Source organism: Pipistrellus kuhlii, unplaced genomic scaffold, assembly GCF_014108245.1.
Source record: "Pipistrellus kuhlii isolate mPipKuh1 unplaced genomic scaffold, mPipKuh1.p scaffold_m20_p_40, whole genome shotgun sequence".
NCBI lineage: Eukaryota > Metazoa > Chordata > Mammalia > Chiroptera > Vespertilionidae > Pipistrellus > Pipistrellus kuhlii.
Window position 1 is genome coordinate 2,403,139 of NW_023425541.1, and position 17,626 is coordinate 2,420,764.

Below are 17,626 nucleotides of genomic sequence, written 5' to 3' on the forward strand. Positions count from 1 at the left end.
ATGTGCATGAATTCGTGCACTGGGCCTCTAGTTGGTGTATAAAAAAAGCTATTGATTTTTGGATGTTCATTTTGTATCTTCCTACATTGCCAAATTGATTTATTAATTCTAGTACATTTTTGGTGGAGTCTTTAGGGTTTTCTATGTACAATATCATGTCATCTGCAAATAATGAGAGTTTTACTTCCTCCTTTTCAATTTGGATAATTTTTATTTCTTCTTGTTTCAATGCTGTGGCTAAGACTTCCAGTACTATTGTTGAACAGGAGTGGTGAAAATGGACATCCCTGTCTTGTTCCTGTTCTTAGGGGAAATGGTTTTAGCTTTTTGCTCATTAAGTATAATGTTGGCTGTAGGTTTGTCATGTATAGCCTTGATCATGCTGAGATATGCTCCTTCAATTCCCACTTTGCTGAGAGTTTTTATCAAAAATGGGTGTTGGATTTTGTCAAAAGCTTTTTCTGTGTCTATTGATACGATCATATGATTTTTATTTTTAAATTTGTTTATATGATATATCATTTTTTTTATTTGAAAATATTGTACCAGCCTTTCGCACTTGGAATAAATCCCACTTGGTCATAGAGTATGATCTTTTTAATATATTGCTTGATCCGATATGCTTGTATTTTGTTGAGAATTTTATTTTTAAAAATGTCTTTATTGATTAAAGTATTACATATGTGTCCTAATCCCTCAATTAAACCCCAAACCACCCCACCACTCATGACCTCACCCCCTTGGTGTTTGTGTCCATTGGTTATGCTTATATGCATGCATACAAGTCCTTTGGTTGAACTCTTATCTTCCCCATATCTCCCTCCCCTCCCCACTGTAATTTGACAGTCTGTTTGTTGTTTTACTATCTCTGTATTTATCTTTTTGTTCATCAGTTTATAATGTTCTTTGTTATCCATAAATGAGTGAGATCATGTGGTGTTTTTCTTTTATGACTGGCTTATTTCACTCAGCATAATATTCTCCAATTCCATCCAGGTTGCTGCAAATGATAAGAATTCTTTCTTTTTTATGGCAGCATAGTATTCCATTGTGTAGATACCATAGTTTTCTGATCCAGTCATCTGCTGACAGTCACCTAAGCTGTTTCCAAATCAACTATTGTAAAATGTGCTGCTATGAACATAGGGCTGCATATATCCTTTCTGATTGGTGTTTCTAGATTCTTAGGATATATTCCTAGGAGTGGGATTACTGGGTCAAATGGGAGTTCCATTTTTAGTTTTTTGAGGAAACTCCATACTGTTCTACACAGTAGCTGCAGCAGTCTGCCTTCCCCACCAGCAATGCAAAAGAATACCTTTTTCTTCATATCATCGCTAACACTTGTCATTTGATGGTTTGTTGATGATAGCCATTCTGACAGATGTGAGATGATACCTCATTGACATTTTGAGTTGCATCTCTTGGATAATTAGTGACTTTTAAACACGTTTTCATGTGTCTCTTGGCCTGTCTTCTTTCAAAAAGATTCTATTTAGGTCTGTTGTCCATTTTTTGATTGAATTGTTTATCTTCCTTTTGTTAAGTTGTATGAGTTCCCTCTAAATGATGGAGATTACACTCTTATCAGTGATGACATTGACAAATATGTTCTCCCATGCAGTGGGTTTCTTTGTTGTTTTGTTGATGGTTTCTTTTGCTGTGAAAAAGCTTTTTATTTTGATGTAGTCCCATTTGTTTATTTTCTCTTTAGTATCCATTGCCCTAGGAGCAGTATTAGTGAAGAAATTGCTTTGGCATATGTCTGAGATTCCGCTGTCTGTGGATTCCTCTAGTATTTTTATGGTTTCTTGTCTGATGTTTAAGTCATTTATCCAATTTGAGCTTATTTTTGTGTATGGTGTAAGTTGGTGGTCTAGTTTCATTTTTTTTTTTTTGCATGTATCTGTCCAATTTTCCCAACACCATTTGTTGAAGAGACAGTCTTGACTCCATTTTATGTTCATGCCTCCTTTGTCAAATATTAATTGGGCATAGTGGTTTGGGTCATTCTCTTTCATTGTGTTGTCTTTATTTAGTTTTGGTATTAGGGTGATGCTGGCTTCATAAAAGAAACTTGGTGTTCCTCTTGAATTTTTTGAGGAGTATAGGTTTTAATTCTTCCTTGAGTGTTTGATATAACTCCACTGTGAAGCTGTCTGGCCCTGGGCTTTTGTGTGCTGGAAGCTTTTTGATTCCTGCTTCAATTTATACCATAGTTATTGGCCTTTTGAGATTTTTAGAATCTTCCTGATTGAGTTTTGGAAGGTTGTATTTTCCTAGGAATATGTCCTATTCCTCCAGGTTGTCTAGTTTGTGGGAGTAGAGTTGTTCATAGTATTTTTTTTCTTTTAGAGTTTTTAACGTTTTAATACAGGTCAGCATGTTGGGTTCATTTCAGCTCCTTCACCACCAAACCAGGGGGCAGGGACTGCTTCAGCTTCTCAGCCTTCTCTTTGTCCGTGATGACCAAGGTGTACAGATACCTGCTGCGTCGGACTTTGAACTTCACATTATCCTTATTCTTCTTGATCTTGACGGATTTGGCGTCCTTCCACTGGGCTGTGCGCAGGAAGTCCTTAATCTCCTCAATCTTGCGAGGCATGGCTTCGAGGCACAGAGCGTGCGGCTGGTGCCTCGGATTGTCCCCACTATTCCCTGTGTACCGCCCAGTTCATAGTATTTTTTTTTAAATCCTTTTATTTCTGTGGGGTTTGTTGTTATTTTGCCTCTCTCATTTCTGATTTTGTTTGAGTTCTCTCTCTTTGCTTCTAGAGGTTCATCAACCTTGTTTATCCTTTCAAAGAACCAGCTCCTGGTTTCATTGATCTTTTGTATTATTTCTTTTTGTGTGTGTGTGTGTGGTCTCTATGTAATTTATTACTGCTCTGATCTTTATTATCTCCTTCCTTCTGCTCACTATGGGATTTTCTTGTTGCTCTCTAATTCCTTGCGTTGTAGAGTTAGATGATTTATATACCATTTTTTTCTTGGGTTTTTTTTTTTTTTTTTTTTTTTTTCCGTTTGTGTTTGTTTGTTTTAGGTAGGCCTGTAGAGCTATAAACTTCCCTCTCAGGTCTGCTTTTATTGTATCCCATAGATTTTAGATGTGGTGTTTTTATTGTCATTAGTTTCCAGGATGTTTTTAATTTCTTCTTTGATCTCCTTGGTAACACAATCGTTTTTAATAGCATGCTATTCAGCTTCCAAGTGTTTGAGTTGTTTGGATTGTAGTTTATTTCTAATTTTATCCCATTGTGGTATGAGAAGATGTTTGTATGATTTCTATCTTCTTGAATTTGGGGAGACTTTGCTTGTGACCCAATATGTGGTCTATTTTTTAAAACATCCCATGTGCACTTGAGAAGATGCATATTCTGTGGCTTTGGGGTGAAATGTTCTGAAGATGTCAGTTAAGTCAGTCTGATCTAGTGAGTCATTTAGGATTGCTGTATCTTTGCTGATTTTTTATCTAGAGAATGTAACCATTTATGTCAATAGTGTATTAAAGTCCCCTACTATGATTGTATTGTTCTCGACCTCTCCCTTGATATCTTCCAGAAGTTTTGTTATGTATTTGGATGCTCCTGAATCTGGTGCATATGTGTTTATCAGGGATATATCCTGTTGTTGTATCGATCCCTTTAGTATTATGAAGTGGCCTTCATTATCTCTTGTTATGTCCTTCACTTTGAGGTCTATTTTGTCAGAAATATTGCTACCTCAGCTTTTTTTCATTTCCATTTGCCTGAAAGATATTTTTTTATCCCTTCACTTTCAGTCTGTGTGAGTCCCTTGTTCTAAAATGGGTCTCTTTATAGACAGCATATATATGGGTCATTTTGGTGTTTTTATCCATTCAGCCACTCGATGTCTTTTGATTGGAGCATTTGTTCATTTACGTTTAGTTATTACTGAAATGTACTTGTTTGTAGTCATTTCTATTTTTGTGCCTGTGTTCCTTCTTACCTTTTTACTTCTTCTCTTTATAGCATTCCCTTTAGCATTTCTTGCATTTCTGGTTTGGTGGTGATTAACTCCCTTAGCCTTTTTTTTTTTTTTTTTGTGAGCCTCCTGATTTCCCCTTCAATTTTGATTGACAGTTTTGCTGGATAGAATATTCTTGGATTCAGTCCTTTGCTGTGCAACACTTTGTATACCTCCTTCAATTCCCTTCTAGCTTGATGTGTTTCTGTTGAGAAATAATTTGGTAATCTGATGGGGGATCCTTTGTAGGTAACTCTCTGTCTCTCTCTTGCAGCCTTTAGGATTCTATCTTTGTCATTAACATTTGCCATTGTAATTATGGTGGGACTTGGTGTGGGTCTTTTGGGATTCATCTTGTTTGGGTCTCTCTGTACTTTAACTTTTTTCTTCCTCATATCCTGGAAGTTTTCTGTCATTATTTCTTCATTAGGTTTTCTAATCTTTGCTGCTCTTCTTGTCCTTCTGGAAGCCCTATTATACATATGTTACTTCGTTTCATGTTGTCCCAAAGCCCCCTTAGGCTCTCCTTCTGCTTTTTAATTTTTTTCTCCAGTTGCTGTTCAGATTGAGCTTGTTTCTCTTCCTTATCTTCTAACTCACTAATTCAGTCCTCTGCTTCTTCCAGTCTACTGTTGAAACTTTCCATGGTGCTTTTGATTGTAGCTATATCACTTTTAATTTCTTTCTGATTCTTGCATAGATTGTTGATTTTCTTATCCATCCGATGTATGAATTGCACAACTCTTACTCTGAATTTTTTTTGGTCATGTTGCATGCTTCAATTTCACCAATTTCCTTTCTTGGTTACTCCTCATTTTCTTTCCTCTGGGGATTGTGTCATGTCCCCATTCTGACTATCACCAAAAGGTTCAAACTTCTAGTTGTGTGGACCTGGGCCGTGCGCAGTGGGAGCTTCACACCACCTGAGTGTCACTAAAGTGCTTCAGCACTAAGACATGAAGCTGCCATGGGTTGGTGGGAACCATGCTCACCCAGGGTCATTGTTACCAGCACTCAGTGTGTTCTTGTGAGCGCACCTAGAATCAGGGACCCTCCTGCACTGCACGTGCTGAAATGTGCCGAAATTAGAGTCCCCTAGCACATGCCAGGAGTCAAAGTTTCCCTATGTCTACACCAAGAATAGAGTATCAGAATCTCTGTTGGTTCATGCAGCCTCTCACTGAGAATCAGGGTCCCTGTGTGTACATGCACCAAGAATTGGAGATACTGCCTCTTAGTGGGAGTGCACTGGGAGTCAGAGATCCCAGGCACACATGGTAAGAAACAGAGTCAAGTCAGTGATTCTCAGTGCTGCCTCCCGCTCAGAGAATTGGGGTCCTGGTCAGCTTGAGGAACTGAGTTGCACAGAAGCGCTGTGTTGGCCAAAGGTCTGCTCTTGTGCTGAGGAAAACAGACTTCCATGTGCACTTGCCCAGAATCGAAGTCAGGTGTTACTGCCGCCCTGCGTGGGCTTCGGGTTTGGTCACCCGATTATGTTGTGGGGAGTAGATTCCCAGTGTCCATGCGTGCACAGGCTCAAATTCCTATAGCGGCACTGCACCCATGCAAGAGGCAGGTCTATCAGTTACTATGGCATTGCCCATGAGCCTACAGGGAGGGGGATAGGCTCCTTGACTCACAGAAATCTGCTGCTAGGATGTCTGGATTCTTGTTGTCTGTTGGTCTGCAGTTATGGTCACAGGTCTTTGTCCCTGGTGGCAGCAGGGTCCTGGTTTGCATCTGAGACCAGATTAGATGGTGCTGAGGCCAGGATCCTAATCTCAAGCAGCTCTGTTTCTCAAGATGGCATGGTCTCTGTGCCTGCGATGGCTGCCCAGAAGTGTCTGCATTGTGCACAAAACACCACTCTATAAGATTGCCCAGTTTGGCAGCCTCTAGGAAGACCTACAGAATATAACTGCCCCTAGCTCACACACACACACACACACACACACACACACACACACACACACCGCACATGTCCACACACTCCTCTATCACTCCCGCACTCTCTAACACTCCCTTCCTCCCTTTCTTCCTGCTGGTCACCATCTTCTGTTCAGCCTTGTTGAGAATTTTAGCATCTATGTTCATTAGGGATATTGGCCTGTAATTTTTTTTTCTTTGCAGTGTTTATCTGGTTTTGGAATTAGGATAATGCTGGCCTCATAAAGAGAGCTTGGAAGTGCTCCTTCCTCTTGGGTTTTAAAAAAGTTTGAGAAGTAAAGATGTTAGTTCTTCTTTGAATGTTTGGTAAAGTCATCCAGACACAGGCTTTTGTTTGCTGGGAGTTTTTTTTTTTTTAAATTATTATTATTACTGCTTCTATTTCATCAGTTATTATTGGCCTATTCAGGTTTTCTGATTCTTCTTGTTCATTTCTGGGAAATTGTATTTTTCCAGGAATTTGTCCATTTCATCCACATATACCCTGTTTCCCCGAAAATAAGACAGTGTCTTATATTAATTTTTGCTCCTAAAGATGCGCTAGGTCTTATTTTCAGGGGATGTCTTATTTTTCCATGAAGAAGAATACGATACACATTTATTGTTAAATGAAAATAAAGGAAATTTATTACCTGTATACGGTATGGTAGTACGGTAGTTGTCAACACAAACCAGACAAACTGTGAATCCTACAGTATCAAGAATTTACTCATTTATTCAATGACAATTGTGTCATCATCTTCTGGAACATCATCATAACAATCCAATTCCTGAATTTCCTGGTGAATTTCTTGTGACTCCATTTCTTTCAGAATCAGTGGACCAAATCTCTCATGGTTAGCCTGGGGAGGGTGGCCTTATTTTCGAAGGGATGCCTTATATTTCACTCAGAAGGAAGCCTGTAAGTAGGTCTTATTTTCGGGGAAACACAGTAGTTGTTCATACTATTTTCTTAAAATCCTTTGTATTTCTGTGGTGTCAGTGGTTACTTCCCCACATTCATTTTTTATTTTATTTGGGTCCTCTCTGTTTCTTGATGAGTCTGGCTAACAGTTCATCAATTTTGTTTATCCTTTCAAAGACCCTGCTCTTGGTTACATTTATTTTTTGTATTGTTTTTGTAATCTCTATGTCATTTATTTCTGCTCTAATCTTTACTATTTTCTTTTTACTTACTCTGGGCTGTTCTTGTTCTCTTTCTAATTGTTTAAGTTGCAGGATAAATAGTTTGTTATTAACTTTATTTGTTTTTGCTGTTGTTGTTTTGAGGTAGCCTGTAATACTATGAACTTCCCTCTCAGGACTGTTTTTGCTATTTTTCATAGATTTTATGTTGTTGTGTGTTCCTTTTCTTTTGTTTCCAGAGAGTTTTTAAATTTTTTTCCCCCTTGATCTTGTTGATAAACCATTTTTTATAGTATGTTTAATAACATACTATGTGTCATCCATGTGTTTGAATGTTTTCTGGGGTGTTTTTGCTGTAGTTGATTTTTAACTTTATTCCACTGTGACCTGAGATGATGCTCGATGTGATTTAAACCTTCTTGAACTTCTAGAGACTTGTTTTGTGTCCTAATATGTGGTCTATCTTTGTGAATGACCCATGTGGACTTGAGAAGCTTTGGGGTGAAATGGTCTATAAATGTCAATAAAATCCATCTGATCCAGTGTATCATTTAAAGGCACTGTATCCTTGTTAATTTTTCATCTGGAAGATCTATCCAGTAAAGTCAGCGGGGTGCTAGAGTCCCAGACTATATTGTTGTCGATCTCTCCCTTAAAGTCCTACAGAACTTTTGCTTTTTTTTTTTTTTTTTTTTTTTTTAAATATATTTAGATGCTTCTATATTGGGTACATATATGGTTATCAGGATTATATCCTCTTGTTGTATCAATCCCTTTAGTATTAGTAGTGACCTTTGTTTTCCCTTATGATGGCCTTCATTTTGAAATCTATTTTGTCAGATATAAATATTGCTACCCCAGCTTTTTTTTTCTTTTCCATTTGCATGGAAAAAATTTTTTCATCCCTTCACTCTCATCCTAGGTGAGTCTTTTATTCTGAAGTAGGTCTTTTGTAGACAGCTTACAGTTGGGTCATGTTTTTATATCCATTCAGCTACCCTATGCCTCTTGATTGGAGCATTTAATCTATTTACATTTAAGGTTATTATTAATAGGTACTTATTTATTGCCACTTTAATTCTGTATGGCTAGGTTTCTCTATTTCTTCTTCTCACCTTTAGCATTTCTTATAATGTTGGCTTGGTGGTGATATACACCTTTATAACCCCCCCCCCCCCCGCCTTTTTTTTTTTTTTTTTTTTTTTTTTTTTTTTTTTTTTTTTTTTTTTTGTCCATGAAGCTTCTTATTTCACCATGCATTTTGTATAATAACCTTGCTGGACATAGTAATCTTGGTTTCAGATCCTTGCTTTCCATTACCTTGAATATTTCATGCCATTTTATTATGGTCTGTAGAGTTTTTGATAAGAAGTCAGGTGTTGCCAAAACCGGTTTGGCTCAGTGGTAGAGCGTCGGCCTGTGGACTGAAAGGCCCCAGGTTCGATTCCTGTCAAGGGCACGTACATTGGTTGCAGGCACATCCCCAGTGGAGGGTGTGCAAGAGGCAGCTGATAGATGTTTCTCTCTCATCAATATTTCTAGCTATCTATCTCTCTCCCTTCCTCTCTGTAAAAAATCAATAAAATATATTTTTTAAAAAAGAAGTCAGGTGTTATCCTTATTGGAGCTCTTTTGTAGGTAATAGTTTGCTTTTTGTCTTGCTGCCTTTAAGATTCTTTTTCTTTAATTTTGGCATTTCAATTATGATGTGTCTGGGTATGACCCTGTTTAGAATCTTCTTGCTTGGGACTCTCTGTGCCTCCTGAACTTGTGTGACCTTTTTCCTTCACATGTTAGGAATGGTTCCTGCCATTTTTTCCCCCAAACACATTCTCTATCCCTTCTTCCCTTTCTGCCTCTTCTGACACACTTACTATATGAATATTGTTATGTTTCATGTTGTCCCTTAGCTCCCTTAAGCTGTCCTCTTATTTTTTAATTGTTTTTTTTTCTTTTTGGTTCTCTGATTGAGGGATTTCTTTCTACCCTGTCTTCTAATTCACTGATACGATCCTCAATTTCCCCTAATCTGCTATGTATTTCGTCCAGTGTGTTCTATATTTGTGCTATGTCTTTTTTTTATTTCCGTTTTCATGGTCACTGTATCTTTTCTCATGCTGTTGAGTATCTTTACCATCACTATTCTGAATTCTATATCAGATAAATTTCTTATCTCCATTTTATTTATCTCTTCTTCTGCTGAATTCTTTTGTTCTTTCATTGGGTGTTGTGTCTTTGTCTCCCCATTTTGGTGCCTATTTGGGTCTGTGATGATGTACTAGGCAGATCTGCTATGCCATTCAATCTCTAGTGCAAGACAGTGTCAAATGCTGATTCCAACTCATTAGGTCAGGCAAAGTTTCAAAATGTCCAGAAACCACATCTGCCTGCCGACTGATTTGATTCAGTCTTGAGTAGCCCTCAGACAACTGTCCATCAGCGTGCTATGAGTTTTTCTCAACAGGGTGGGGATATTGTTTCTGCCTCAAGGCTGCTGATTGTTATTCTCAGTCTCTAAATGGGCCTCAGAAGCTCTGCACCATGGGTCCAGGTGTTTTCCAATAGGGTGAGTCAACTATCTTCATCCCAGGCAAAACTGCCTGGATAGCAATTATCTGCATTTTCTCACCACGAGGGAATGACTTACCACAGGAATCCAGTGTGCCTCCCTTCTGAGCTCGAATCCCAGAGCCCCCAACCCTGGCTTCTGCTCACACAGCTCCAGTCCACTCTGCCCTCTGTCTGCTGGAGCACAATGTGAGTGGTTCCACAGGGAATTTTGTGCATTGGCTCTTTACATGGGTGCCTGCATCTACAGCCATCTCTCCCTGGCAGATAGCAAACCTGCTGCTTTTGTCACCCAGATGTTATGGATACCTTTAAGTTCTGGTTTGAGGGCACAGCTTGGGGATTAGATCCTAGAATTCTCAGTGGCAACCCCCCACAGCTGAGATATCTCTCCAGAACTTCAGTTGCTGTCTGTGGGGGCCTACCAGCCCTTTCACATCTCTGCCCCTCCTATAAGTCTCTAAGCAGTCTCCACTTTCTGTCCTTGGTTATCATGGTTCTCTCCAATGAGTCTTCAGTTGATTATTTAGAGAGTTTTTCTGTGTTTTAGTTGTAATTCCAGTTTGGTCCTGAAAACATGTTTATGCAGCATCCACTTACTTCACTGCCATTTTAAATCTCTTGTATAAGTAAATATTTTAAACCCTTTATGACAGTCTCTCACTTAAGGGTTCCTATAAGTTTCTAAGCCAGTGGAAGCCCCCTTGGTCCACCAGGCTTTCACAGGTGACTAAAACCAGACACAGGCCATGAGTGCATGAGCCTTGGGGGTCAGAAGGTGGGATTAAGAGTTTCTACCTGAACTATGAGACCCTTCAACACTGACATATACTACATCTGCTACCTTGGTGCCATTGACTCTGGTTCAGAGACAGTTACAGAAAGACTTCTCTCCAGCTTTACTGTCTTTTCTCTTCTTTGTCTACCTTCTCCCTGGGTAAGTTCCAGCCCACCTCCGGCTTCCTGACCACATGTGCACAGTGGGCAAGCACTAGCCCTGACCTTCCTGCTCAGCTCTCGCACCTGTATCCTACCATCTGCTACGCAGCTCTTTGTGGTGAAGAAACATAACTCAAAATCAAGTCTTAAAATGAGCTCATCACATTCCCCACCCCTCTTTCCATCAGAGGTTCTTATGCCCCCATTGCGTATTCAGTGTCTATCCTGAAAAGCTTAGCATTATTTTTGCCTTCTTCCTTTTGACAAAGCAAGCATTCAATGTTTGTGGAATGAATTACTGAATGAATGAGTCTCATCATGAATCACACTTCTTCATCATGCAGGTTCACAATAATCTACCCTTTTCTTTACAAATTCAATTTTACATAAAGGATACCCAGAATCCCTCCCCTTAAAGCAGCAATCCTTTCTCTCTCAGGCCTTTCATGTTAACAATGAAGAGAACACATTTTTACAAAGTGCAATCAATGGATATATAAAGTGGGGACTGCTTTATATTTTGCTTTTAACATATCATATACTAGAGTCTGCTTTACAATCATTTTAATGACTGCAGGTTAGTTTATGATGTTGCTATATAATGGATTTCTTAGCCAGCCACAGAGTTTGAAGATTTGGATTATTTCTAGGTTTTTACTATTTGTTCCTTTATTCATTTAACAAAGCAAATTACATTATTTGCTTGTGTGTATATAAAATATCCCTGGAGAAGGAGCGGTGTTGGCTGTTAGAGGCCAGGAGTGGGAAGGAAACTTTCCACAGAATTCCCTATCATTCCTCTTGAATTTTGAGTTATATGAATAGTCTGACTTTTCAAAATACAGATACCAATTGTTACTAAGCAGTGCCCTGGAAGCTGGATTTAGAGCTGTGGTCTATGTTCCAAGCTAACTCCCTCATAAGGGCTGTCCCAAAAGAATATCTAATGTGCCTTAGGAACCCAGAGGAGAAAAGTGGGCAGGGAATGACATTTTCACTGAACCTTGAAGCTTGGGTAGGAGTTGGTCCAACTGGTAAGAGACCATTGTGGGAAGAGACCCAGGATAGGAAAGGGCATTTTCTGTTTGGGGAAGGATGCTATATCTAATGTGGGGTGACAATGATTAAAAATGAGACTTTAAAGGAAGACAGAAATCAGTGTAGTCACAGATGTGGGTGCCAGGCTCTTGGGTCTGAACTTAATTGTGGAGGCAATGGGAGAGTTTGGAGGTTTTGAAATAGGGAATTTTCAAAGAGCTGTGTGTGACAGTGATCCTCTAGCAGCAACATGGGGACCAAAGGAAGGGAGCCCCTGGGGAATAGCCTGTTGATGTCCAGGACACAGTGGCAAGGACAGAACTAGAGAACCAGCTATCCTGGTCAACTACTCAGTCCCTAGCAAACAGAGATGATTGGTCACCCTAACCTGCTACTGCAGGCCTACCTACCCTGAGAAGTGACCCAGTGACTTCCAGGAGACTATGAAATACCCACCCAATTACACCCTACCCTCTACCATTATAGGCCCTTCCTTGAACCACCACTCCTGGGTTGATTTTAACTGATTCTAAACCCATTGACCTCTAGACATAAGAGATTTTTGAGAAAAATATCGCCACTTACTAATTTCTAGCCTTTTTTCCTATTTCCCTCCACAAAACTGAGGCTCCAGTTAAACTCAACTAGTTTCTGTGCCAAAACAAACCTTTAGACTTTTGTGTCCATTGAGCCACTACAGGAAAGGTCATGTTCTCTATTTCTCTGTCTGCTGGAGCCTGTAGCAAATACCACCTCCCCACAAGTCAATACCAGTTCTGTAGAGCAGTGTCTGGGTGTTAGATATCTCCAGAGGAGCATCTCAAAAATTACCACTAATCCTCACAGCAAATAAATGTGACTAGTCCCTTTTTCCACATAAGGAAACTGAGACTCAGAGAGGGGAAGTGTCTTGTTTAAGGTCACACAACTACTAGCCTTCCCCTCTGTCTTCTTTGTAATTCTCTGGTGGCTGAAATATGGTAGCAGTCATACTTGGGTAAAAACTGCTGTTTGAATTTTAACCTTGCTATCTGACTTCGACCTTCGATTACTTGCTTAAACAATAGGGTAGTTACAGGAGATTGACTCCCACTGACTCAGTAGCTTGAGGGGTAGAAACTATAGATAACCTTCAGTTCTGCTTTTGTATTATGGGCAAGATAGGGCCACATTCCAATGTCCAGCAGGGTGTGACTGGGAACCAACCCTGCAGGCTATCCCCAGTCTTTAGAATTTAGTCTTTAGGATTTAGGAACAGATAAGGACGGCCAGTTCTTTGTCCTGAGGGGCCAATCAGGGTTAGCCGAGGCAGTGACCTCACCACCGACCTGAGTAAAACCCCTGGACTGGGCGAAATTTGCCCCCTTCTGCCATGCTGCCGGCTTGAGTGGGACAGAGCCCATGCTAGCATGGAAAAGGCTCTTTTGTTTATTGCATCGGACTCGGCTCCCTGGTGGTCCTTGGGGATCAGGAATTTGTCTGGGATCCCCAGCCAGGACCATGAGGGACCCCGATCCGGAGAGTCTGATTGGCCGCGGTAGGTGTGTGTTTGTCTGTGTTTTTGTGTGAGCGCTCTGGAGGGACTGCCCCTCCATCAGGGCTCTTATCTGGGTGTTTGCCGGCTGCTGCGTCAGCCACGGTTTGAGCCCAGATTCGAATCTGTAATAAATTCTTGCTGGCTTAATCAAATTGGCTTCGGTGGTCCATCTCTTGGGGATTCGCTCCGTAACAGTGGCCCCAATCTTTGTATTGATGATGTATGCACTTCTTTCACTCTCTACCTGCCCCCAGAACCAATCACACACACAATTGCCAACCTAGAACAAAACTAGACTACCTAGAATAATACTTACTATGACTAGTAGGACCACAATAGAAATTTGGTGAATGAAAGGACTATGTAGCCTGGTGCCTGGCATTAAATAGATTCACCACAAAATTCTTTTAATTGAGCTGTAGTTGCAACATCTGACCAAATAAGAGTATGTCAGAGGAGGAATATCAGAAGAAAACACACTGTGGCAAAACTTCAGCTACCCAAAGCTTTCAGGAAATGAATCATTCTAAATGATGAGGTTGAACCTTTGAACCTGAGAAGAATAATCCTGGGACTGTTGTTTGTTTGTTTGTTTGTTTGTTTTTCCCCTCAGCTACCCTCACTTCCACCACTCCTTCTGAGCTGCCTGGTCCCCTTCACCTTCTTTTCCTTTTATTCTTGTTCTCTCTCTCTCTCTTTCTCTCTCTCTCTCTCTCTCTCTCTCTCTCTCTCTCTCTCTCTCTCTCTCTCTCTTTCTTTCTCTCTTTCTCTCTCTCATGTCTTGCTCCCTAGGAGCTTCTTAGCTTCACAGCTTATCCCAGACTCCCCATTCTTTCTGGTTGGGCAGACTATTGCAGTCTACCCTGGACTGCTCTTTTGTGTCCAATCCATTTCTGTTCATTGCAGCAGCCCTTGCTCCATCAAGCCTTGCCAGATCACCTTGGGCTAGTGGCTGCTTTTCACCTGCTCACCCCATGGTTCCCCATACAGGTGTCTGGGCTTGTGTCTGTCTACCTTGGACACTGGAGTGTGAATTTCTCCAGGGTTACAATCATGTCAGCCCTAACTTTTTGCGAATGGAATTGGAAGATCTTTTGTACTTTGGGGCCACCATTCCCTTGGTACTGCTTTCTCTGAGGCAGCTAAATTTTTGCTTTCTGGTTGGTTGAATTGTAATTGGGACATATGAGTGCTGGCTGTTCAGGGTTTTTCTGCTAGCTTACTTATCTTCTTCTTGCTTTTTGTATACTCCCTGGTTCTTTACACTTGTCCATTTGGCTCAAGAGAATTGCAGCTCACCTGGCCAGCATGGCTCAGCAGTTGAGCCCCGACCTATGAACCAGGAGGTCATGGTTCAATTCCTGGTCAGGGCACATTCCCGGGTTGCAGGCTCAATTCTCAGTGTGGGATGTGCTGTAGGAAGCCATTCAATGATTCTCTCTTATTATTTATGTTTCTGTCTTCCTCTCCCTCTCCTTCCTCTCTGCAATCAATAAAAAAAAAAAAATTTAAAGAGAGGACTGCAGCTCAAATGGCACTCTCTGCTCAGTGGAGGAAAAGGTGGCCAATCAGAGTCTGGGCCAAGCCCTGCCAGTCACTCTTACTCACAGAACCAGGAGACCAGATCTTCTTCATTTGTTCCACAAGCATTTAATTCGGTGTCTACTTTGTATCAGGCTATGAGTCACACTTTTGGGGGAACAGAAATAAAAATTGGTCTATACTTGCACTGCCTCTGGTGCCCTATATGATCTTGAGTCCTTTCTAGGATGAAAGTGAAGTGGGTAGAGGCCTGATCTATAAGGAGACTTAGAGCTATCAACATCGGACATCTTGTTTATCCTGAATACTCCACCCCTCTTCACATCTGTGCTTTCGTTAGAAGAGGCAGGCTTGCCTCTCTTACCTTTCTTCCTCCTCCCCTGAAAATTCTGAGTAGACATGCTCCAATACATCTCATCGTGTATGTAGTCAAGTAGCCCCAAGAAGAAGCATAAGAACTGCAGCTATGGGAAAGGAAGAAGAAGAAGAAGAAGAAGAAGAAGAAGAAGAAGAAGAAGAAGAAGAAGAAGAAGAAGAAGAAGAGAAGGAGGAGGAGGAGGAGGAGGAGGAGGAGGAGGAGGAGGAAAAAGGGGCAACATGTCATATGGCCATCTAGGGTACATTGGAGAATGAAAGCATTCCCCTGCCCAAACATACCAAGAAAAGTTGTCTAAGCCCAACTCTGAAGAGTAGTATTAGTCAGTCTAATCAGGAGACCCAAGCCAGAGTTGGGGGGTTGGGAGGAGGAAAGGCAGAGTTCTGCTTACCTCCCTAGAGAAAGATAAGGACTCAATATTTCCTTGCACTTGTAGGACACTTGATAGTATTTTTGTATTTGATTTTCCTAGCAACCCTTTTAGTGACATTCAAAAGTGTTGTTGTTTTTTTAACACCTTGCACACACAAGGCCTTATGCTGAGAATACTAGTCTTTTTTTTATGACACAATCACAAATTCAAGTGTATAGACATTTTCATGATTTTTGTTTGTACAGTCTCCTTAACTAGACTGTATATTCAGTGAAGACATGAATCATGTCCATCTTCTTCCCCACTGAATCCTCAACACCAGAAATAGTGTACAGCAAAGAACAGTCACTCAATAAATAATTTTAAAAAATGAGTCCAGCAGTCTGGGACCTGGGGACAATCTTTAATTTTGCAAAGGCTGGTATGCAGGAGAAAGCCTCTTACCCTGGAACCTAGTAGATAGTCAATAGACAAATTATAGTAACAGGATACACTTAATGCCTATTGTGTACAGGCCCTGTGCTAAGCACTTCATATTCATTTATTCACTCACTTAATTCTCAGAACAACCCTATGAAGTAGGTATTATTATTATTATTATTATTATTATTATTGCCATTTTATAGATAAGGGAAATCAAAACACAAAGTCTTACCAATTTGTAAGTGTCAGAACTGATATTTGAACCCCAGCTATCTGGCTCTGAAGTCCATGTCCCTAACCAGTACACTGCCTCCCAACAATGAATGGTCAAACTAAGTTGTAGAGAGATGAGCAATTTCCAAAGGTGTAGTAGGAAAAACATAGTGGAGCTAGGACTGGAACTTAGGTCTGCTCTCTGTGAAATGTTTTTCCCACTCTATCATATGGTGTCTGACCACTGATACAGAAACCCTGTAAATAGAGGCACAAAGAGGGATTTGAGAAGTATAGATATCAGTGCAGAAAAAGACCAGGAGACAGGAGGGGGCAAAGAGTAGCTACTAGGGCAGAAACAAATGTAGTTTCTAGGTCCCCTTTCTTAAGAAGTGAAAGGTAACAGGTTGCTTTCAGAAGTCCTATTTGGGGCTTACGCCATTCTTTTCTCTGCACAAATTTATCAGGGACTCCCTCCCCACACACATGTAGCTAGAACCACCCCAAGGCCATTTCTGCTTAATTGCAACTGAGCACCCATGGAGAAAGGATATGTGTATATTAGGGAGATTAGATCGTAGGATATGAAATCTGATGTGTGTAGGAAGTTGGGGCGGGGCAGAGAAACAGAGAAGACTGGAGGAAAGTTTAGGTCAACCCTAAAATCTCCAGCAGCTAAAGGGACTCAGTGAAAACTGATTAAAGCAAAGCACCTGTAAGCACCTCAGCTTTAGAGACGCTGGCCTTCCGTTTGGGCTTCTTGCCACAACAGAACAGCACCAAGGTCATGGCCTTCCTCTCCCGACAGAATCTTCAGGAGATCCTTCAAACCATCTCAGTTCTGCAGTGGCTCCCAGTCTACATATTTTTAGGTGAGTGAACACATGGAAACAGGCCAAGAAAGAGGCCAGGAATCTACAAATGAGGAGGGCTACAAAAAGATCATTTGGTTGGTACCCTCCCTCTGGGAAGGACTGTGCCTCCTCACTCAAGATATGGCTACTTGTTGAATTCACTGGATTTCTCTCCTTCCAACTGAGGGATGTGAAGGCCAGGAATGAGGCTGTAGTTGTTCTAGTTTAAAGATCACCCAGCCTTTTCAAGACTGCCCCCTCAAGCTCAGAGTCAGATTTACGGACTGGGGCAAAGGTGTTGGTGGCTTGCAGCATTGGTGTTACTTAGGTGGGTGTAAAGTGATTTCCCAATATAAGGTAATGGTGAGAGAATTCTGAAAAATCTCAGGGCTTCCTGAGTAACTCATTAGACAGAATTTTGATAAAAGACCAGTTGTTCAGTGGACTCCCAGTCAGAAACCAGGACTTTGTGGGTAGCCAATTAAGGGGCAAACTTAAAACTGGACAGGGAGAAATGTCATCCCCAAGGATGAGACAAGTAGGAGGCAGCCTATTCCAATCCATGGGCAGTTGGCTGTATGACCCCTTAGAGCAGAGGTTCTTAACCAGGGCCTCGAATTGGGGGTTGGGTCACTTTGAATTTGGATGGGGGGAAAAATGCCTCTTTATTATCACTATTTTCAAATAGAATTGATGAGTGTAGA

The 17,626-nt window shown here is 40.8% G+C and overlaps 2 protein-coding genes across 2 annotated transcripts in view; one reads left to right on the top strand and one right to left on the bottom strand.

The window, feature by feature from the left end:
* Positions 1-2,357: 2,357 nt before the first annotated feature.
* LOC118704129 (60S ribosomal protein L38-like) lies at positions 2,358-2,645 on the bottom strand. The gene has a single exon (XM_036411469.2). It carries the CDS (start codon positions 2,603-2,605, stop codon positions 2,393-2,395), a length of 213 nt encoding a protein of 70 aa, XP_036267362.1. The 5' UTR covers positions 2,606-2,645; the 3' UTR covers positions 2,358-2,392.
* Positions 2,646-16,755: 14,110 nt separating this feature from the next.
* DGAT2L6 (diacylglycerol O-acyltransferase 2 like 6) overlaps positions 16,756-17,626 on the top strand; it is a 33,711-nt gene continuing 32,840 nt past the window's right edge. The window contains exon 1 of the mRNA XM_036411567.2: positions 16,756-16,940. Within this exon, the coding sequence (XP_036267460.1) occupies positions 16,856-16,940 (85 nt within the window). The 5' untranslated portion in view covers positions 16,756-16,855. The remainder of the gene's footprint in view (positions 16,941-17,626) is intronic.